The sequence below is a fragment of the Euprymna scolopes genome, chromosome 25, assembly GCF_053919585.1.
Source record: "Euprymna scolopes isolate OS-2025 chromosome 25, ASM5391958v1, whole genome shotgun sequence".
In the NCBI taxonomy this organism is placed as follows: domain Eukaryota; kingdom Metazoa; phylum Mollusca; class Cephalopoda; order Sepiida; family Sepiolidae; genus Euprymna; species Euprymna scolopes.
The window spans coordinates 92110423-92135526 of NC_136506.1; the positions used below are offsets into that span (position 1 = coordinate 92110423).

The following is a 25104-nucleotide window of genomic DNA, read 5'->3' on the forward strand; positions in this document are numbered from 1 at the left end:
GTGGGGAAAATGGAAATCATTGGTCATCCTTGGTCAAAAATGATAAAAAATGCCTGTCCTAATTTTAACTACGAAGGGTGTTCAAAAAGTAATGCTTCCTATTTTTTTTTTATTCTGCCCAAATGAATTAGAGCAGACTGCAAATTGCATTGTTATGATGACTGAACTCATGCATTCATGACCTGAAAAATTATCCCTACTGTTGCAGATATTGACACAAATGACATAAAGAAAGCAACTCCTGTCATGGACATGTGTCAGAAGCAGAAATCCATCACTGAATTCACCAGCACTTATTGAACACTTGTGAAGCCGATGCAGTTGATGTCAGTACAGTTAGGAGACGGGTTCATCACTTTCAAAGTGTCGAAAGAGATAGGACAAAGTGCGCTCCAGATGCCCATGCACAGCCACCACCTAATCGCTGGCAAAAGTGCATTGAGAATGGAATATGATCTTTAACTGGAATGAAAACTTGGTGCAATTTCATGCCCGGAATCACACTAAAATATGGGCACTAAATTGGTGTGAAACGGCTGATGACACATCTTTCTACAATGATAATCCGATCTTAATGTTTTTGAATCTATAATTTTTCTCACTATCTCTTCCCTACCAATGACAAAGAATGCCACTATCTACGCCTAATCTGATCATATTTTATCAATGTGTTACTCGTTTGAAAATCTGTAACAGTAACGTAAAAAAAAAAAAAAAAGATTGAAACCGTGTGGTGGCAAAGAATCGAGAACATTAGCTAGTTTAGCTATGCAAACTCCGTAGCTAAACTAGCTAATGTACTAGACATTGTATAGCTAAACTAATAACTACACAAATAGCTAAACTAATAGCTAAATAACTAAACTAATAGCTAAGCCAAATAGATACAAATGAAATATTTGAGAGACAGTGAATAATAATCAAAACAAATTAAATATTTTAAACAAATAACTGGAGATTAAATAGTTGGAGCAAATGGAAAGTAAACAATAATAAAATATAGGGTTGATTTGGGAAAACAACATAAAAAAATTTAAAAAAAAAAGGTCAGTTTTGGAAAAAATAATTTATGATTTTTTTAGCATTTTTCAAATTTAGGTTAAACTTTTTAGAATTAAAATAAAAAAATTATATTGATTAAAAAAAAAAAAAATTTTTTTTAAAAAAGGTCAGTTTTGGAAAAAATAATTTATGATTTTTTTAGCATTTTTCAAATTTAGGTTAAACTTTTTAGAATTAAAATAAAAAAATTATATTGATTAAAAAAAAAAAAAATAGGTCAGTTTTGGAAAAAATAATTTATGATTTTTTTAGCATTTTTCAAATTTAGGTTAAACTTTTTAGAATTAAAATAAAAAAATTATATTGATTAAAAAAAAAAAAAAAAAATTTTTTAAAACAAAAAAGAAAAATTCGAAAAACTTACTCGTGTCACATTTGATATTTTGGGCCACACCAGCGTCCAAACATCAGATGACATCCCAGTCGGGGCATCTAATATCACTGAAATTTAAAAAGAGATCAAATAATGTTTTTGTTTCCAATAAAAAGCAACAACAAAGACGTAGCTTAAAAGAATAATTACTTGCTCTGTTAAGCATCTAATGCAGAGTATTTTAGTTTATAATATAAAGTTGTCTGTGTATATGTGTGCATGGCTAAAACTAAAAAATGACAAAACAAATACCCATAAAGTTGGTATTTTCTTAATCGATGTTGTCCCAAATAAATTTAATTAAAAAAAAAAAAAGGAAAACTATTCATTCTCTGATCCTAAATTGGCACAGATTGTACTAATTAAAGGGAAATAAATTATTTTTTAATCAAGGGTTTACTTCTTTTATGCAGACTTATTCCTTGAACAATCTATAAACGTGTATGCATATGTGTCCAGAAAGACGTGAAGAGGGAGGAGGAAGGAAACAAAGGTGGGGGGCGATGGATAAAAGTTTTAAAAGAAATATGGATACTTGTACAGTTTAGTCAAGACATTAAAAAATGAAAATATCGAAAAAGGGTTATATTGTACGTATCTGTAATGGAACGAAGTTCTCCCCCGAAAAAATTTCACTTAATTTTATTAAGTAGTTTTTTTTTTACAGTAAAAAAAAAAAACAATTGTTATGATACCGAGCAAAAAGTTTGATTTTTAGGAAGAAAAGCTAGAATTAAAGATGGGGAGGGAGTGTCGGCGTTTACATGGAGTTATCTCCCCATGGCGTGTTCAGCAAATTTCACAATGGCTGACTTCAACGCGCTCTCATAAAAACGTGTTTTTCTGCTGTAAAAAAAAAAAAAAAAAAAAAAAAACTACTTGATCAAATTAAATGAAATTTTTTTCCTGAGATCTTCAGTCCAAAACAGATATGTACAATATAACCTTTTTCGATATTTTCATTTTTTTATGTTTTGACTAAACTGTACAAGTACCGAAATATGTTACATTTTTGTCCCAAGCAATGTCAGGTAACCGTGTTATTTTAAAATAATTGCTATTTTCTCTTTGTGTAGCAATACACATGAAAAAATTTAAATGGCTTAAAATATTTCAATATAGAAAGAGCTTGATAAGCTAAGAAAGAATCTTTTTAAATTTTTAAAATCCAATTAAAATCAAGGAAGTTATGACTATTTTTATGCCCTGCATGTTTGGATATTTTCCCCTCTTTAAGACCATATGCGTTTTGTCACATTTTTTGCACTACTTTTTCAGTAAAAATGCTATATCTTTGTTAAAACACAAGACTAAGCAATGAAATTTGCCATATAAGTGTATTTTTGTGCAAGGAATTTGAGTATGCTATTGAGAATCACCAGAAATTAATGGTTTCCAAATAATCTGCAGTAAATTCACACAAACATTCTGCGATTGCTTAAAAATGCCATGTATTCATTAAAAGAAAAGAAGTTAGATAACTCAAAGTTTAGTTGTAATGCATTTTATGTGCCAAAAACTGAAATCGAAATCTAGGATTGGTTAAAAATGAATATATTGCAATATTTCTTTGGTATTATTGTAGATTAATACCTTCTGTTACCCCTCCCCATCTGACCACCTCTCCAAAATATGTGATTCTACCTTTATAGACAATTGCATGTGAACAACTTGAAAAACTTTAATAAAAGATAAACAAAAATTATTTTAGAATTTAATGTAAAATGATTTCCCATTTTGAATCGTTCGAGAGTTTTAGGGCAGTTACCCCCTCCCCTTTTCCTATGATAGATAAATCCTGGGTGTTTTTTTTTGTTTGTTTGTTTGTTTTCTAAAAGGTGATTATGCGTGGTTTTAAGAGGGTCTTTGTGCAATTATGAGAAGGTAGGGAGGTTGCCACTCTGACTTTGGGTTAATGATAGGGCTAAGGAAAATTATGTGTGAACATCCTGAAGACTTGAGAGAAACAAAACAAAAACAATTTTAGAATTTAGAGTGAGGGTTAGTTTCACATAAATGTAAAATAATTCACCATTTCAAGACGATCCTAGCGTTTTAGGAAAGTTGACCAATTTATTTTTTTTTGTGGGGGATTAATCATGTGCACTTTTCTTTAAACGTTTTTTATGCCTTTTTTTTTTTTTTAACGTTTATATGAGCTCACAGAGGAAGTTTGTTTAGTGGGGAGCTCTGCCACTTGTACTTAGCGTTATTGTTAAGGCTAAAGGTTTTAAATGGAGGCTTGCCACACATACCTAGGATTAGACATAGAATTAAGCAAGTTTTTTTTTTTAAAGAGAGTGTTTGATACTCATTGTGAAACTTTACAAGAATTATTACAAACAGACAAAAATAAATGTTGTTTAAAAAAGTGACATCCCTCTAACAGAAAACATGATGCTCGGAAAAATATCAAGTATTTAGATTCTATTTAAATATAAAAAAAGAAACAAGTTTTTGCTAAAGCTGACAAATTGTTAAAAATTTTGAATTAATGTTATTTTGATTTTTAATTACATTTCATGTTTTTTCCTACCGTTGTTATTTTTTAACTGAGCACCTCCTACAAATATTTAAATATTGATTATTTTTATTTTATTTTTTTTTAATAATCGGGTAGATTAGTTTCCATTCAATAATAATTCACTGAAAACATTTTTGAAGGGATGAAAATTAGAAGTGTGTGTACCGTTCGTACACGTGAACCAAAACGTCATATTTCACATTTTCGCTTGTTAAAATATTTTAAAATTTACTACAACCCAATTTTAAAAAATATTTGTATGGTTGATAACAAAATAGCTCTAACTAAACACGTAAGAATTTTTTTTTATAACCAGATTTTCAATTAAAAAAAAAATCAATTTGGAATAAAAATAAACAACAAAAAAAAAAAATGACTGTTTACGCCATGTTATCGCTGCTGCTACTACTATCACTACAGAAGTCTTGATTCAAATTCATAACGATTTTTTCGGATATTATGTTTTTCAATTGCTACGTACCACTAGAGAAAACACTGTCCAATCATCTTTTTAACGAATAAACATAGTAAAAAGATTGTTTTATTTAATAGTGAGTGTATGAAGAAAATTATTTTCAAAACTTTCCATACTCGCCATTTTGAAATCTTTTTTTAACAAAACAAAAAAACGAGTGGTCAAATGAATTTCGGACACTCGAAATTATTAAATAAATTATATGGCTAATTTCCAAATTTCATTAAAAAATTCTTAACAGAAACACGGTACGAATGTTTAGAAATCCGAGGGAGTCGTTACAAAATTTTACCGAAAATGCCGTTTTATGATGTTCACATTTTTATCACTTTATTTGCTTAAAACTCTAAAAATATATAATGTATGTTATTATTTACTGATCCATTTGAAAGTATTTTCATTTTCGAACAAAACGGTGGTATTTTGAAGACTTAAAGTGCTTTGGTTTTTAAAAAATGACTATTTTAGCAGAAACCCCTTGAAATCTGTGATTATCCAAAGCGTTTTAACAGCCATGTGTATTGCTACTTTGTGATTGTTCTGGTCTCGTAAGGGTCCGAAAGAAAGACACAACTCTGAGAGGGGAAAATCAGTCTAAATGCCAACTATGCATGACTAGGGTGCTAACGTTGGGATACATATTCTTCCGGTCTTTATAATAAGTGGAAGAGTTTATTATGAGAAAGATGGAGAAAGAAAGAGGAAGATAAAAAATAAACAGGAAAAGAGAAAGAGAAAATGAGAAAGAGAAATAAAAACCAGCCAAATAACAATGAAAAAATGAGAAATTAAGGGTACTTTTTCTTATGAAATAAAGATAGAAAAGCCAATTTTGACCAAAAAAACACAACCAGTCTTGCAAAATCAAGTCATTTTAGAGTTGGTGGCCTTTTTTTTTTTTTTTTGTCAGACTGCAGTTTGGTTCTATGCATTGTGCGTAGTTCTAGGAGGTCTACCCTCTATTTCTCTTTTTGAAATGGGGATAGCTTATTACTAATTTGTCTCTATAGGTAAATGCTGACAGGGTGGCTCAGGCATTTTTGTGGGTCATAATGCATACATCTCTTGTACACTGGTTTTTCAATCTGTATCTGCTCTTGTGTCACATCGTGCTGCAAAGGAAGTAAATACTCGGAGCAGTATCACTATAAATGGCCACAAAATAATTATTAAAAAAAAAAATTATTAAAAAAATAGAAAAGCTATTTTTGACCAAAAACACAACCAGTTCAGTCTGGACCATTTTAGAGTAGAATTCCATCAAAAAAGCAAAGAATTCACATTTTCTAATATACACTGACCCACTCGACATAATGATTAGTGTTTGCTAATGAGCTGGGAGACCGGGGTTCAATCCTTGGCTGAATCTTTAATCTAATAGGTCCCGTACTATCATTTAAACTCCAACCCCTGTCCCATCACCACAAGGTTGCAGCCCTGTACCTGCTTTATAAGTATTTTAGTGGAATGTGCTCTGATGATGTACATAAACCCAACAAGCAACAAAATCCCACCTCTTCACTCTAGAGGTCTCTAGATGCCAGAAAATCTTCTACCCTAATAGCTTCTTCCCTTGTACTGTTAAACTTTGGAATTTTGTTCCTTTTTTTCTTGACTGTACTAACATGCAGGTGTTTAAATGTAATGTAAACAAACATCTTGCTACTACATTCCTCACATAGTACCCTATAGACATGATCTCAAATGGTAGCCACTTATGTTCAAATGGCAATATGCCTTGTTTAGGGTGATTAATAAAAATTGTAAAAAATCTTACCAACGCTAAAAAACACTCAGAAAGGCAAGTAGAGTAATCTTGAGTATGGAGTTGTGCCCTCCCCTACATTTCAGTGTAGTAACCGATGAAAATGAAGCCTTTGGGTGACCCTTGACAATGACTGATCACTTTGCTTACGTTAAAAAAAAAAAAAAAAAAGCTACTCACCAGTTGGAGGACCTTCACCTCTGCACATCATAAATAACCTTTGACCCCATCCAATGTCATACATTTGACCTGAAATGAAAAAGATGAAAAGCAGTGAAGAAAAAAAAAAAAAGAAAAAAAAAATGACAGTAAAATCTATTTCATGCCAACCTTAAATTGATCAAATATATGTTTTAATAGTAAACATATGAAATATTTCTTTTTTGATTTGTAAGAATGAATATTTTCTTTAAGTAACGTAATTTTCAAACCTGATTTTGTTTAGAAATGTATCATTACTATTTACTAGCGAGACCTGTGGAAATTCCATAGAGGACTCATTCATATGTAATATATTGATGTTGACACTCTGTGGATGTTCAGCGTAAATGGAGACACCCTGATATTATTGTAGCTCTTTTGTTAAAACTGCAAAAGTAAGCTAGCAGGGAGCCTAGCATAGCCCGGTCATAAAATACGCTTAAATATATTTCAATTTATATAAATTTCATATATATTAGGTTGGTGCAAAAACAATATCATTTTCTCACATATGTTAGCTTTATATATTATATCCGAATTAATTCATTGAGATATATATAGCCATGTTATATATCATTTTGAAGCGCGTCTTTCGCTTTATCGAATCGTGTTATTCATTACCGTTCTCAGTCTCTTCATCCATTTTTTTGCAGGCTTTTTGACAGCATGGACAAAATTCAAATCCGTACGATTTTCTTGTTCCAGTTCAAACTGGGCCGAAAAGCTACTGAGACAGCTCAGGATATCAAGGATGCGTTTGGCCCAAGAACCACTCATGAACGTGTAGCACAATGGTGGTTCAAGTAATTTTACAATGGTGACGAGAGCTTCGGAGACGAAGGCAGCTGTGGCCGACCGACTGTGGTTGATAACGAACATTTGAAAGCCTTAATTGAAGAAAATCCTTGGAAAACCACACGAGAAGTTGCTGTTGAACTCGAGATTGTTCACCATTTAAAGCAAATAGGGAAGTCAAACAAGTTGGATAAATGGGGGTCACATAAATTGAATAATAATCAAAAAAAATTGTTGTTTTGAGGTGTCTTCTACATTCGTTCTCCGCAACAAAAACGACCCATCTCTCAAGTGGATTGTAACGTGTGATGAGAAGTGGATCCTCTACAACCGGCAATGTTCGGCACAGTGGTTGGATGCTGGAGAAGCTCCACAACAATTCACGAAGCAGAAATTGCACCAAAAAAAGGTTATCGTGACTGTTTGGTGGTCTGCGGCCAGTTTCATCCATCACAGCTTCTTGAATTTGGGTGAAACAATTGCAGCGAACAAGTACTGGCGACAAATTGATGAAATTCAACAAAGTTCCAATGTATGTGCCCAAGATTGGTCAACATGAAGGGACCAATTCTCCCCCATTACAATGCTCACTCGCATGTTGCTCAACTGACCCTGCAGAAACTGAACAAATTGGGCTACGAGACTGCCTCATCTGCCATATTCACTGACCCTCTCGCCCACCGATTATCACTTTTCAAGCATCTCAACAATTCCTGCGTGAAAAATGCTTCAAAACCCACGATAATAACAAATTGGCCTTCAATAACTTTATTGGTTCCAGAACTCTGGATTTCTATGCTAACGGGATAAATAAACTTGTTTCTCGTTGGCAAAAATGTGTCGATTCTAATGGTTCTTATTTTGATTAATAAAGTTTATTATGAAAGGAGTTATGATCTTTTGAAGTTGAACATCAAAAAACGACATTATTTTGGCACCAACCTAATATTATTATAGTCAATTTCCTACCGATTCTTATATATTAATATTATAAAATTGTGATTTCAAAAATAAAAAATATATCCATATAACTTGGGTGCATTAGCTTGAATCAAAACCAAAACTTAAAAAGATAAAATATATGTATATATCTACATAACTTGAGTTCCTTCAGCTATAATTGAAACCGAAACCAAAACTTATGAGGAATTCTTGATAAAATTATTTATTACAAGAAATGAAAAATCATAACAATTAAACGACAGTCACTTGGAAGAAAAAAGATGTTAGTGTGACACACAAAGTAAGACACACGCTTATTGTATTAATATATAAACTATTACTTATCTATCTAGCTGTCTGTCTGTCTGTGTATAAACAAAAAAAATGAATGATGAAAATAAAAATTGAGTCAATTACAACATTTATTAATTCTTAATGCTTTAACCCATGGGCTTCTTTTGTTTTTTACAACGGGGCCACCACATATAAAGGCCCGGAAGCCACTCAAGGGTAAGGGTTAATGTGTGTACAGTAGTCATTAGGACAATAGCATAGTGATCGTTAGTAACAGAGATTTGATATAAATAGATTATTTAAGAGGACAGTTCAATAAGAACTTGTTTACATTAAACTTGAAGATGACAATATTGTAGTCAGCTAGAAAGCAGACAAGTGGAACAGAGTTCCACGTGCGGGCAGTTCTCGGAAAGAGGCTTTGTTCATGGAATCCACATTAAGGTTTAGACACTGATAGAGAGTGGGAGAAATTTTTTTAGTGATTTTGGATAGACGAGTGTTTTTTGTGAAAGATTGGCAAGGAGAGACCATAGATTAAAGCTTGGTCGAACACTTGCGATGAAGATAACGATAAAGCAAAGACCAGCTCACAACTAAAGAGTTTGCAGAGAAGAGAAAAAGGCATCACCTACTAGATTATGAAGTCAGTTTGTAAGTTAGTCAAGGCAGGGTAGTGTGCTACGAGATGCGTTCTAAAAGTAATGCATCCTATTTTTTATTCTGCCTGAATGGATCAGAGGTGATTGCAAATTGCATTGTTATAATGACTGAACTTATGCATTAGTGATCGGACGATTTCAATATTTTTCCTAATTCTGTACTAAATGTCCAATACTGATACAATTATCGCTTCCAATTCTTATAAAATCTCTAAATATCTAACGATATAGTTGTTATTTTTTTTCCGGTTACCATAAAAACACATGTAAAATGTGCAGATATTTTTTTCTTAAACGTAAAAGCACGCTTGTAGGGGGGGGGGTCTATAGATTGTACTTTTACTATTAGCTTAAAATCAATAAATATTTATTATTTTATCATTATTACCAGCAATGGAAGATTTTGTTTTAAACAAAATCAGATGAAGAAAAAAAAACGACAAAGGATTCCTTTTTGGCATCGGAAAATAGGCATAAATTTTTCTAATTCCAATACCCCAAAAAGTTCCAATTTTTCCAATTCTGATTAAACACTTAACATATACATATATATATATATATATATATATATACAAAAATATATATACGTTAAGTGTGTATGTTTGTACATTCATATGTACATGATTGCTGAGGGCTTTGTTCCTCATGTTCACCCCTAACAAGACATATCACCACTTGAACGTAAGGGACTACTATTTGGGACCATGCATAGAAAAGATTAACAAAATGTTGGTTAATGTTACATTTAAATTTCTGCATATCAGTACAGCCAGGGAAGCAGGAAGGGAATTCTAAAGTCTAGCTGTCCAATGGATAAAACTATTAAAGTAGAAAGCTTTCTAGCATTTAGGGATCCCAACAGTGAAGGGGTGAGATTTTGTTTGTTGCTAAGAAAGTTTGTCGGGGATATGTACATAGAGGAGACACAAGTGCAACAAATTCATCAGAGCACATTCCATTAAAATATTTGTAAAACAGACACAGAGATGAAACATTGCAGTGATGGGACAGGGGCTGAAGCTTAGTTGATAAAGTGGGATATATTAGATTGACAACTCTTTTCTGGACCCTATCCAAGAGGGAAAGACTAGTGGTAGATACACCAGCCCAGATGTGGCAAAAATACTCCATGCATAGGCGAATAGTGGCCTTGTAGAGGTACAGGATACTCTCAGGTGTGAGTAGTTTTCTAGTTCGATAGAGGGAAGCCACCTTCTTTGCAGCAGCTTTTGCAATGTCCTTAATGTGTTTGCTCCAGTTCATATTGTCCATGAATGTTAAGCCAAGGAGTTTGAAGGAAGAACTCTCAGGTAGGGTGTTATTTGTCATGAATGTCGATGGTTGGAGGAAAGCATCTTGTAATTGTTAAAGGAAAGCAGCTTAGTCTTAGTAGCATTAAATGTTACTATCCATTTGCGATCCCATTCCACTACTGTCTGGAGGTCATTATCCAACAATTCTGCAATTGACTTAAATTTACGTACATCCATTCTTTCCTCATGTATGTTATAGAGAATTGTATCATCAGCAAATATACCCATCTCGGACACAATATTCTCAGGGAGGTCGTTTATGCATATCAGAAATAATAGTGGTCCAAGGATCGACCCTTGAGACACCCCCACATTTATGTTATGCTGTTTGGATATACATGCATCATAGAAAACCTGGAAGGTCTTATTGTTTAAGAAATATCTAATTATATTTAGTATATGTCCAATTATACAGTATGATTTAATTTTCATTAGGAGTCTTCCTGCAAGACTTTGTCAAAGGCTTTGGAAATATCAAGGATTACAGTCCTGGCTTCACCGGCCTTATCCAGCGCATGGTATATGCGTCCAGAGAGGACTTAAAATATCTGCAGTAGAATAACATTGCCTAAATCCATACTTTTTGTTAGAGTGTTTTCATTTTCATTGGGCTGGAGGTACAATACTGTTGTGGAGATTCTGGGTTCCTGCCAGAGATCCATAAAAAGGAAACACAGCTTTCCCAGAATGTTACCAACTATGATAACGGTTACCCGAAAAAAGGTTGGGGAGTACACGAACCAAAAACTTTATGAAAATTGCATCAAGAAGTATAAAAACGATCTGATATGCATGTAAATGAAAAATATTTGATTAGTCTTGCGCAATTCATCAAATTCTTTCCCTTCAGTAACGCCTGGTTCTTTACCAAAAAAAATAATAAATAAATAAAAAAATTTTTTTAAAAAATCAATGGATTCAAAGACAAGAAATTAAAGAGAAAAAACAAACTATTTTATATTTTACCGTCTGGTTGAAAGTGGGTTTCTTCATTCTTCAGTGATGCGTAATTTAGAAAAGGCGGGGCAATAATAACCAAAAGGAGGAGCTTCCATAACCAGGAAAATATCTGGGAACACAAACCTGGTGCAGGTTGTTTTACCTTTGCTTTCTGGAGATAAAAACATGATCAAAGTTTATGATATGGTAAAACGCAGACATTTTTTAAACAATAAAACACAAAAATAAATTTTTAGAATGACAAAACACACAAAAAAATATTCTTGAAACAGTAAAACACAAAAAAATATTCTTGAAGCAGTAAAACACAAAAAAATATTCTTGGAACGGTAAAAGCCAAAATAATATTCTTGGAACGATAAAAGACAAAATAATATTCTTGAAACGGTAAAAGACAAAATAATATTCTTGAAACGGTAAAAGACAAAATAATATTCTTGAAACGGTAAAAGACAAAATAATATTCTTGAAACGGTAAAAGACAAAATAATATTCTTGAAACGGTAAAAGACAAAATAATATTCTTGAAACGGTAAAAGACAAAATAATATTCTTGAAACGGTAAAAGACAAAATAATATTCTTGAAACGGTAAAAGACAAAATAATATTCTTGCAACAATAAAACACAAAAAAATATTCTTGAAACAGTAAAACACAACAAAATATTCTTGAAACAGTAAAACACAAAAAAATATTCTTGAAACAGTAAAACACAACAAAATATTCTTGAAACAGTAAAACACAAAAAAATATTCTTGAAGCAGTAAAACAAAATAATATTCTTGAAACGGTAAAACACAAAATAATATTCTTGGAACGATAAAAGACAAAATAATATTCTTGGAACGGTAAAAGACAAAATAATATTCTTGGAACGGTAAAAGACAAAATATAATTCTTGCAAGGGTAAAACACAATATTATTGGAAAAATAAAACACAAAATAAAATAATTAAAATAGTAAAATACAAAATAAAATTCTAGCACAAGTAAAATACACAAAATAAAATAATTGGAGAGTATGTTTTTCTTTAAATCAGTTATCTTGACAAAGTCATGAAATAAAAACAAAACGTTGATGAATATAGAAAAAAATATTCATATATATATTGAAAGTGTATCTAGAAGAAACAGCTAGAGCTGAATAAATGTAATAACATTTGTTTGTAAGGAGACAAAATGTAAGCATATTTTCCAAAAACACACATTAAGAAGTGTTGTAGGTAGAAAAGATTGGCATATGAAGATTTTGGTTTGAAGTCAATAATAACCAAAGTAGTAGGGGATAAAACGACTTTACTTTATTATAGAGATAAAAAGAAATTTCCAATAAAAAGAAACAGATGAAAACGCAGTTGATTTCAAAAGTATGAATTATTAATACAGAGTAATGATTTAAAATGTGCCGTAAATAAGAAATGTATTTTTACTACTTAAGGCACAACTAAATAGTTGAGTAGAAAAAAAATAAACAAATGAAACACACTTATAAACAAAAAAATGAATTAAAAAAAAAAAAATCATTTCAAGAATGATCAAATATTTGTAACTAACTCTACAAAAACAGAAAAGAAGAAAAAAAATGACACTTATACGGTATTGAATACACATGAAAATCGCATTCCAAGCAAAAATTTAGCGAAAGTATGTATTTTTATCCAAAATTAGGAAAAATTAGCAAATAAAAGTTTACTTAAGAATAAAAGCCAGTTTTTGTATTTTGCAAAGCTGCCATAGATAAGAGCAGAAATACTCGTAAAGCAGGGGAAGATAAGTCAGTCTGTCATTTAACAACGTAGTAATTAACGGCAGATGAGTAAAATATGAAACCTGATTTTTTATTTTTAATAAAAATTCTACTCGATAATTTTTCCTAATTTTTGGTGAGGATACTTATTTTTGCCTGATATGCAGGTACATTGAAGAATTTTTACTTGCAATGCGATTTTCATCTGTGCCCTATAATGTATAAGCACCATTAAAAAACCAACAAAAATGGAAAGCTTTTTGTTTCTATATTTTCTTATACTAATAAAGCAGGAATAGTTTCAGTGGCAGCAACTAATGAAGTGAATAATTGGAAATGCATAAAAATAACAGGAAATTGGAGAAATTATTCCGCGTGTTACTAAGTGCACATTAAACAATTGTTAAAAAAAAAAAAAAAAAAAAATGGTTGTTTGTTAGGCTGTTAAGTCACGCCAACCATTAGGAAAGGGGGGTCATTTTATACCTAAATCATGCAAGTTTTGTATACAATTCATTCGTAAATCAGCTTAAAGAGATTTGTAATTACATAGAACATATGTTCGTCCCAAATGGTCACCCATTTAATACTGTCCAGGCTCAATGTTGCTTAACTTTTTACCACTTGATGGAGAAAATCATACGTTTTCTATATAATTGAGGTGTGGTTGCATACAGCATTTAGTCTTCTCAAATGGTCGCCCATTTAGTATTAGTCACACTCAACATTGCTTGGGAATCAATGTACGAATGTGATTATAACTATATCTCTGATGTTCGGTAATGAAACAAAACTGCAGAAGAGGGTTTACCGATTATCATTAATTATTGGATAGGATATTGAGCTCTTTATCGAAAATCTACTGTCTTAATTTAATATTGGCCAGGCTCAACATTGCTTGGTTAGAGTTGTATGTCTCTGATGTTCTGTAATGCTGTAAAACTGCAGAATGGAGTTTACCAAAGAGCATTTTATTATCATTTATAACTGATATAACTTTATCCAATAATAGGATACAGAGCTCTTTATCAAAGATTTGCGGCCTTAATTTGGTTTTCTTTTGATTTTGTGGTTTCTTTCTCAACTTAGATGACCTTATGGAAACTATTACATCACCATAATTATTGTCATCTGGAATAAATTTCAGCATCAACATACAAGAGGAAGACAGGAAGACAAAAAGGAGTTGCAAATGGCTATCGCAATGCCAAAAGTGGGAATATGCCGATGTTGAAAAAGGCAGACAAATACAAAGTTTTTTTTGTTTTTTTTTCCTTTTAGTAAATCTTACTGTATTTAGTCACAACTACTAAAGTGATCTAATATATGTAACTAGGTTTTATACATTTTGAGGTAAAACCTCTTTATCAAATTGGTAGGCGTTTTAAATCTCCTGAAACTTGTATGGTCTAAATTAAATAAATAAATAAAAAGATCATTTGTTTTTCTCCTTTACACTGACATTTTTAGCATTGTGACAGTCTTCTGTGACTTTTCTATGTACATATTACACACAATGCTTCAAGCAAACTATATCACCTAATTATATATGAATTACAGAATAACAGAACATTGGTGCCATTAGTTTCAAATCCAAACAAAGGAGATCTATAGTTGGCTTCCTATGCCAAACTCTCTTCAGCTACCGTTTATGTCCATTTCCCTGGAAAATGGTGGCTTGTATACTGTGTGACTATTTCAACGATTTTTTCCACATATCTTACTCCCAAATCCTATCATGTACAACATATGTTATATAGTTTCCATATATACATTTTAGTTTCGGGAAATTTGAAACACCCATCATTTGATAAAGAGGTTTTACCTTCAAATATATAATGGAACACGGCCACACCACTGTGCAGAAATTTTGACTAAACAAGTAAAATTTATTATAATTATTTTTTTTGTAAATAACTTCGTTTTTGTTCTTCAACACCAATATATTTCCACGTTGTGATTACCTTCTACAACTCTCTCTCTTATATATATATATATATATATATATATATATCTTTATCTGTGCCTAAATCAAAACGTAGATTCCATGAACAAAGCTCCTTTCTTAGAACTGCACGCCTGTGTAACTCTGTTCCGTCTGCCTGCTTCCCACCTGACTACAACCTGGATGTCAAGTCCAACGTTAACAAATTCCTAATGAACCACCCCCTTAAGTAAACACTTCATTAAATCTCCACACTAACGTACTGTACTTGCAATAACCCTTATCCCTGAGTGGCTTCTGGGCCTTGATAAGTAGTGATCACCGTGTAAAATATATATATATATATATATATATATATATATATATATTAGTTGGACGCCTGGTGTTACCCAGTCGTACAATACCCTTAAACATGATATCTTAATTTATGCAGACTGCATATGTATTATTGTTATGGCTCGCAAGTAGCCACAAACAAGAACAAAACAATGGAGAACAGCTTAAACATGTATTACATGAAAAACGGAAAGGTTACAAAGGAAAGTTTACAAACGAACAGCGTAAGTAATTCACCGAGCATGCAAGAGTCGCTCTGGAATTAGATCCCCCCAGGGATCGTCATGTGTAAAGTTTATATGGACGATGGATTAGTCCATTTGGAGGGTGGTTCCCCAGAACAATTATAGAATCAACCCTCTCTTGAATATTATATATTATGAGGAATAGTCTGCCTTGTGGACTAATTCGAAAAAATAAAGTGAAAAAAAAAAAAATGAAGTCATTCATCAAATTCCATCTGTGTTTGTTTACAATATCATGTCAGCTGATATTTGACCTTGACAATCTTAAAAATAGCCGTTCTCTTATAGATAAAAAAGAAGAATTTTTATCAGGGAATACTTTATGTTACACCGGTGTAAAGTAAAACATTCCCTTGTAAAAAAAAAGACTATTTTTAAGATCAGATTTTCTTCGAATGAATTTCCGTACAAAAGATTTAACACTTGCAGAAATATAAATTAGCTTTGTGTGAAATTTACAAAAGATCGTCTCAACCGTGTTGGAACCTAAGAGGAAGGAATTCTCTTTCTCTCTCACGCACACACACACACACACAAGTGACTTTTATATAATAGTAGAGATATACTACCTTTTTTGGCAATTATATAAGTTCCAAATCTCAGTGACTATTGATCAGAATTTAACGAATGAAGGCTTGTTGGAAAGGTAATAACCTGAATAGTGTTGTGGGCTATATGACATTTGCCCTTAAGGTCACACATTAAGGAGGTCATCCATCATCCAAAGCCTATTATTGGCACTTTTTTGCAGCTATAAAATGTTTCAATCATAGTCTTTTTTTTTTTCTTCTAGTTTTGCACATGAATTACAAAATATCTGATATTTCTACAAAACCTCTGGCTTGGACGAAGTGGAGACTAAAACTAGCTGCTAAATGTTTCAAATGATATGAAATAACAGCAAGGGGAGACTTGATTCCAAATATTTCACATATCCATGTATATATTATACACACAATGTTTCAAGCAAACTCCATTACCTTATTAAATATAATTTACTTTTGATTAAATAACAGCAAAAGAAGGGTCCCAAAAAGTTTCTACCAAATAAATTATGACATTTTAAAAAAAATATTAAATGTACATATCCAATGTTACCTGAAATTTAAATTCTTTCTTCGACCTTATTCTTTTATACTATACTGTGTTTTTATTTTTTACTCATAGAACCTGTGTCCCAGCATGAAGAAACAACCTGTCTTGGGGAGGCTCCATGTTTTCACAAGCTTCTGGGTTTGACCTTTACTCCTGATCTGAAGTGGAACACGTACATCAAGTCTGTTGCCAAGGTCGCTGGGAAAATGGTGGGGTCCTTCTACCGCTCCAGAAGATATCTCACTACTGATGCAAGTCTCTATATAAAAGCCAAGTATGTCCAACGATGGAGTACTGCTGCCACATCTGGGCAGGAGTTGCTAAAAACAGCCTATCCTATGATAGAGTACAAAATAGACTTTGTGGCTTAGTAGAGGATGCCCTTTTCTCTTCCTGCAACCTCTCTCTCACAGAAGAGACGTTGCGAGCCTGTCTTTGTTTTATCATTATTTCCATGGCAAGTGCTCGTCTGAGCTCCAATCTCTGGTCCCCCCTCGCCAATCTTTCACGAGAAACACCCGTCTAGCTGAAATCACTGTCAATAATTTTCCCCACTCTTTATCTGTGCCAAAATCAAAACATAGATTCCATGAACAAAGCTTCTTTCTTAGAAGTGCACGCCTGTGGAACTCTCTTCCGTTTGCCTGTTTCCCACCTGACTACAACTTGGATGTCTTCAAATCCAACAAACAAATTCCTGACGAACCTCCCCCTTAAGACATTTTATCAAAACTCTAATACTAATGATTACTACATTGTACACGCAATAACCCTTATCCCCTAGTGGCTTCCGGGTCTTGTAAAAAAAATAAAGTAAATTGATATTTCAAAGTGAACAGTTTCACATTTTCCTATGCTCGTTCAAATAGCTAACCTGCTACCACCTTATCAGTCTCGTACCCCTCTTCGATAAAATCTTTGAGATATTAATCAATCAAACGAGTCTGCCCCTTCGCAAAAGCTAATCTTCTCTTTGCCCGACAGTATGGATTTAGGCAATGTCGTTCTACTGCAGATATTTTAACAGTCATCTCTGAACGCATATACTATACACTGAAGTCTGGCATGAAGGGCTCCTAATTAAAATTAAATTATATGGTATAACTGGACGAATACTAAATATTCTTAGACTATTCAGGTTGTCCTTGATATACATCCAAAAGCATAACATTAATGCGGGAGTGTCTCTGGGGTTGATCCTTGGATCACTATTATTCCTGATATTCATTAACAATCTCTCTGATAACATTGTGTATTTGCCGATAACACAAGGCTCTATAATAGGCATAAACGGATGTACACAAATCTAAGAATGCCAGAATCCTTAGAAAACCACCTCCAGACCATAGTGAAATGCGACCGTAAATGAATGGTAACATTTAATGATACTAAGATTAAGCTGCTTTCCTTTAACAATTACAAGAAATCTTCCCAGCCCTCTTTCAAACTCCTCAGCTTAACATTCACAGGTAACATGAACTGGAACAAATATATTGAGGACATTGTAAAGGCTGCTGCAAAGAAGGTGGGTTCCCTCTATCATGCTAGAAGACTACTTACACCTAAGAGTATCTTGTACCTCTACAAAGCCACTATTCACCCATGCATGGAGTATTGTTGTCTCCAATCTAATAGGGCCTGCACTGTCAACTATGCTCCAACCCCTGTCCCCTCACTGCAGTGTTGCATTCCTGTGCCTGTTTTACAAGTATTTTAATGGAATCTATTCTGATAAACATGTGCCCCTGATAAACCTGTTTATCAACAAAATCACACCCCTTCACTGTAGAAGTCCCTCAATGCCGGAAAGCCTTCTACTTTAATAATTTCTTCCCTCGGACAGGTAGAATTTGGAATTCTCTTCCTGCTTCACTGACTGTACTGAAGAAGTTTAAATATAATGTGAACAAACATCTTGCTCATCTCTCCTAAGCATGGTCCCAAATAGTAGCCCCTTATATCCAAGTGGCGATAATTAGGGTGAATGTGAGTAAAAAATAAATGTTTTAATCTAATTAAATTCTCGCTTTCCTTTATTTTGTCCTTTAGTTCTCACATTTCATGAGCAATGTTTCTGACAAAGGGAGAAGAATTGCTGTTTTCTGGATCGGAATATATCCATCTAACACTTATCATTGGCTAGTTTTAAACCATGAAGCAGTATTTTTTTCTCTTTAAGCTTATAACAAGTGGCTTCATGCCTTGTCTGGAGTGATTTCCATAATAATAATAAAAAAAGACTTTAAGGAGGATTTGGTTGGTTGGTTGTTTTTGTTTTACGGCATATCAACCCTTTTCGGGTTATTTAATGCTGAATCCAAAGATTTTGAAGAAAAATTTTTTTAATAGAATATATTTGTTGTTTTCATGTCGGTTTCTATTCAACCCATAGTTGGGACCCTAACAGGTACTACCACTCCGGGTCAGAGTGAACCTGGGAGCAATGGTAATTAAAGGGTGACTCCACACTCCCCAAACCCCACAAGCTGGGGCCTCACCACTGGATATAGTTTAAGGTCATATCCAGGACCCCCATTGAGGGACTTTTACCCTCTGCAGGGGGGTGGTCGGCGTATTCTAATTCCCCCCCGACAGGGCCACTTTAAGGAGGAAAGACCAAACATTCGAAATTCGGAAAACGCCAGGGAATCGCGTAATCATCGGGAGTCAATTGAGCAAAAATTAGGGGACTATTATCCATTAACAAAGTGGTCACTCAGGTGCGAATAGGACCCTTTGCTAGGTCTGTTGATTCGTTAACCCATAAGTCGCAGGGTATCTAAGAATGAAAGCAAACATTCAAAATACTTTGTTAGAGAACACAGAACTTCAAAACTGGCAGTTATAATGAGAGGAGGGGGCATAACAGACTGGGCATGTCATCAAAAGGTTTTTTTGTGTGAGTGGGTTGCTAGTGCTAAGCAAAAAAAAAAAAAAAAAAAAGTTAAATCAAAACATGTCAGATGAATAAAATTGACCTTGACTGGAACTGGTTCGTCTTCTGAATCGGACGATTCCTCAGCAGGCAGGTTTTTGAACATTCTCGAGATTAAATGTCCAGATTCCTGGTAGTTAAATCAGTGAACGTTTTAATTGTGGGGCAATACAAAAATGAAATAAATAATAATTGGTACTTTTGCATTTTCGAACCCGCGATTTCCGCAAAGTTACTCGGGTGTGCATGGTGGCTAACGGAAAAAAAGCAGAAACGGTCGACAAGTAGTTTTCTGGATATTAAGACATTTTTTTTACTTTATGATTATTTCAGTGGTTTTCGCCATTCTTAACATGGGGAGGGGGGAGTTGTAACAATTTGTGCTTTTTGTAATAAGGCTCGTCCGACCATTTCCGATTATTCCTGTCATCTGCCAGGTACATCATGGTAACATCATGGAAATGTACATAAGCACCAAATGATTAATATACGAATTAAAATAAAAAAGAAAGAGTATATTCTTACAAGGTAATAAGAAAAATCATAAATAAGAAGAATTATCTTGATAAGGCGCAGAAATCTAATTGGGTCTGCCCTTTTTTCTTCACTGCAACCTCTCTCCCACAGATGTGATGTTGCTAGTCTCAGTCTCTTCAAAAATATTATCATAGTATATGCTCTTTAAAATTGTCTGATCTATTCCCTGCTTCTTTTATTTCAGCTCGTTTGACTTGTTGGTCTAGTGGTCTTCACCAATTCACCATTTTGATACCTCATTGTAATACAGCTTCCTATTCCAGTAACTTCTTTCTAAGAACCGAAAGCCTGTGGAACTCTCTTCCTGCTGACTGTTTTTCTCCTATCTATAATCTTGATCTTTTCAAAACTGAGATGAATAGGCATCTCCCGTCTCTGTTCTTTCGTTCTTGTTAGCTCCTTACATCAAGTGGCTTCATGCCTTGTCTGAAGCAATTTCCACAAAAAAGACAAAACATAACTGAATAAAATATTGTCAATATTCTGGCAAACATAATATCTGTAAACCTGGCATTTTGGACATTCCTTTTTTGTAAACAGCAAGTGCTGTTGCTTTTGAGGAGAGAGTTTCTCTTGAAATATCAAAATATATTCCACAATATTGCATTCTGTTAGCAGTAAGTGAAAGATAAACTGAAAAAGAAAAATAAATAAAGATTTACATGATTTGTAAATATTTTTGAAAAATATATTTATTTACAAGATCAATTGCCACAGAAATTAATGAAATATATTTTTTTTAAATATCTCAATATATATATATATATATATATATATATATATATAAAACGATATGCAACACATTTATAACACTAAATAACCATATTTATAAAAAAAAAGTTTATGGATATTCTTATTTATTATATTTAAATGAATACTGAAAAGAAACAGGTTCTCATGTAGTTGTTGTCTCCCTGCTTCTACTCGCTCATATTATTTTTTTTATTACCAAAACGGTCACAATGATTTTTTTTTTTTTTTTCAATCGAATATAAATTATTGTACAGTAAAAATAATTAAATTAAGACAGAACTCATTTTTTTTTCTTTTTCCAAATTATTTAATCAATTCCATTTTTTTTTTTTTTATTACTAAATTTAAAAAATTATTCTAGCAAATTTGAAGGTTCTTCAGGATCTTTGCATGGAATTTTTACTTGATTAAATAAATCGCAATAAGAAGTATGATTTTTGTTTTAATTATTTTGGTAAATTTTTTACCTGATTTCCACCTTAAGATTTTCCTTTAAAATGACGACTTTTCTAGGTTTTCGGATATGCTGAAAATGAACATAGCATTTAAATTTTCCACAAATAAGTAGTTTCCCAAATATTAAGCAATGCCATTTCTTATGTGTTGCAATATTTTGGAAGTATAATGGGGTATGATCCCACACAGTCGGGGGATTCTATTTATAAACGATGCTGCTAGGAACTGACGAATCAAATTAATTCACGTTCTGCTACCAACCAATCAGAAACCAGAATTGCTCAATAAATATTAAACCTTTTCTGTAGCAATTTCGCATGTTTTTTCCGTCTCGACATGGTAGATTATTTTGCTCTTTGGAACTGTCTACTGCAAACCAGTCACATCTCAGGACTTGTTTAGAACAACGAACCATCGGAAACTGTTCTGTCTACTGCAAACCAGTCACATCTCAAGACTTGTTTAGAACAACGAACCATCGGAAACTGTTCTGTCTACTGCAAACCAGTCACATCTCAAGACTTGTTTAGAACAACGAACCATCGGAAACTGTTCTGTCTACTGCAAACCAGTCACATCTCAGGACTTGTTTAGAACAACGAACCATCGGAAACTGTTCTGTCTACTGCAAACCAGCCACATCTCAAGACTTGTTTAGAACAACGAACCATCGGAAACTGTTCTGTCTACTGCAAACCAGTCACATCTCAGGACTTGTTTAGAACAACGAACCATCGGAAACTGTTCTGTCTACTGCAAACCAGTCACATCTCAAGACTTGTTTAGAACAACGAACCATCAGAAACTGTTCTGTCTACTGCAAACCAGTCACATCTCAAGACTTGTTTAGAACAACGAACCATCGGAAACTGTTCTGTCTACTGCAAACCAGTCACATCTCAAGACTTGTTTAGAACAACGAACCATCGGAAACTGTTCTGTCTACTGCAAACCAGTCACATCTCAGGACTTGTTTAGAACAACGAACCATCGGAAACTGTTCTGTCTACTGCAAACCAGTCACATCTCAGGACTTGTTTAGAACAACGAACCATCGGAAACTGTTCTGTCTACTGCAAACCAGTCACATCTCAAGACTTGTTTAGAACAACGAACCATCGGAAACTGTTCTGTCTACTGCAAACCAGTCACATCTCAGGACTTGTTTAGAACAACGAACCATCGGAAACTGTTCTGTCTACTGCAAACCAGTCACATCTCAGGACTTGTTTAGAACAACGAACCATCGGAAACTGTTCTGTCTACTGCAAACCAGTCACATCTCAAGACTTGTTTAGAACAACGAACCATCGGAAACTGTTCTGTCTACTGCAAACCAGTCACATCTCAAGACTTGTTTAGAACAACGAACCATCGGAAACTGTTCTGTCTACTGCAAACCAGTCACATCTCAAGACTTGTTTAGAACAAGGAACCATCGGAAACTGTTCTGTCTACTGCAAACCAGTCACATCTCAAGACTTGTTTAGAACAACGAACCATCGGAAACTGTTCTGTCTACTGCAAACCAGTCTCATCTCAGGACTTGTTTAGAACAACGAACCATCGGAAACTGTTCTGTCTACTGCAAACCAGTCACATCTCAGGACTTGTTTAGAACAACGAACCATCGGAAACTGTTCTGTCTACTGCAAACCAGTCACATCTCAGGACTTGTTTAGAACAACGAACCATCGGAAACTGTTCTGTCTACTGCAAACCAGTCACATCTCAGGACTTGTTTAGAACAACGAACCATCGGAAACTGTTCTGTCTACTGCAAACCAGTCACATCTCAGGACTTGTTTAGAACAACGAACCATCGGAAACTGTTCTGTCTACTGCAAACCAGTCACATCTACAGACTTGTTTAGAACAACGAACCATCAGAAACTGTTCTGTCTACTGCAAACCAGTCACATCTCAGGACTTGTTTAGAACAACGAACCATCGGAAACTGTTCTGTCTACTGCAAACCACTCACATCTCAGGACTTGTTTAGAACAACGAACCATCGGAAACTGTTCTGTCTACTGCAAACCAGTCACATCTCAAGACTTGTTTAGAACAACGAACCATCGGAAACTGTTCTGTCTACTGCAAACCAGTCACATCTCAAGACTTGTTTAGAACAACGAACCATCGGAAACTGTTCTGTCTACTGCAAACCAGTCACATCTCAAGACTTGTTTAGAACAACGAACCATCGGAAACTGTTCTGTCTACTGCAAACCAGTCACATCTCAAGACTTGTTTAGAACAACGAACCATCGGAAACTGTTCTGTCTACTGCAAACCAGTCACATCTCAAGACTTGTTTAGAACAACGAACCATCGGAAACTGTTCTGTCTACTGCAAACCAGTCACATCTCAAGACTTGTTTAGAACAACGAACCATCGGAAACTGTTCTGTCTACTGCAAACCAGTCACATCTCAAGACTTGTTTAGAACAACGAACCATCGGAAACTGTTCTGTCTACTGCAAACCAGTCACATCTCAAGACTTGTTTAGAACAACGAACCATCGGAAACTGTTCTGTCTACTGCAAACCAGTCACATCTCAAGACTTGTTTAGAACAACGAACCATCGGAAACTGTTCTGTCTACTGCAAACCAGTCACATCTCAGGACTTGTTTAGAACAACGAACCATCGGAAACTGTTCTGTCTACTGCAAACCAGTCACATCTCAGGACTTGTTTAGAACAACGAACCATCGGAAACTGTTCTGTCTACTGCAAACCAGTCACATCTCAGGACTTGTTTAGAACAACGAACCATCGGAAACTGTTCTGTCTACTGCAAACCAGTCACATCTCAGGACTTATTTAGAACAACGAACCATCGGAAACTGTTCTATCTACTGCAAACCAGTCACATCTCAGGACTTGTTTAGAACAACGAACCATCGGAAACTGTTCTGTCTACTGCAAACCAGTCACATCTCAAGACTTGTTTAGAACAACGAACCATCGGAAACTGTTCTGTCTACTGCAAACCAGTCACATCTCAAGACTTGTTTAGAACAACGAACCATCGGAAACTGTTCTGTCTACTGCAAACCAGTCACATCTCAGGACTTGTTTAGAACAACGAACCATCGGAAACTGTTCTGTCTACTGCAAACCAGTCACATCTCAGGACTTGTTTAGAACAACGAACCATCGGAAACTGTTCTGTCTACTGCAAACCAGTCACATCTCAAGACTTGTTTAGAACAACGAACCATCGGAAACTGTTCTGTCTACTGCAAACCAGTCACATCTCAAGACTTGTTTAGAACAACGAACCATCGGAAACTGTTCTGTCTACTGCAAACCAGTCACATCTCAAGACTTGTTTAGAACAAGGAACCATCGGAAACTGTTCTGTCTACTGCAAACCAGTCACATCTCAAGACTTGTTTAGAACAACGAACCATCGGAAACTGTTCTGTCTACTGCAAACCAGTCTCATCTCAGGACTTGTTTAGAACAACGAACCATCGGAAACTGTTCTGTCTACTGCAAACCAGTCACATCTCAGGACTTGTTTAGAACAACGAACCATCGGAAACTGTTCTGTCTACTGCAAACCAGTCACATCTCAGGACTTGTTTAGAACAACGAACCATCGGAAACTGTTCTGTCTACTGCAAACCAGTCACATCTCAGGACTTGTTTAGAACAACGAACCATCGGAAACTGT

The 25104-nt window shown here is 34.2% G+C and overlaps 1 protein-coding gene across 2 annotated transcripts in view; it reads right to left on the reverse strand.

Annotated features, from left to right (window-relative positions):
* LOC145247507 (uncharacterized protein YbdG-like) overlaps positions 1–25104 on the reverse strand; it is a 77853-nt gene that overhangs the window by 35326 nt on the left and 17423 nt on the right. Inside the window, exons 2-5 of one of the 2 annotated variants that reach the window (XM_080109321.1) lie at positions 19713–19799; positions 11373–11517; positions 6380–6448; positions 1427–1503 (exon numbers count right to left, since the gene is read on the reverse strand). In XM_080109321.1, coding sequence (XP_079965447.1) covers positions 1427–1503; positions 6380–6448; positions 11373–11517; positions 19713–19799 — 378 coding nt within the window. The remainder of the gene's footprint in view (positions 1–1426; positions 1504–6379; positions 6449–11372; positions 11518–19712; positions 19800–25104) is intronic. The other variant, XM_080109322.1, reaches the window with a different exon arrangement.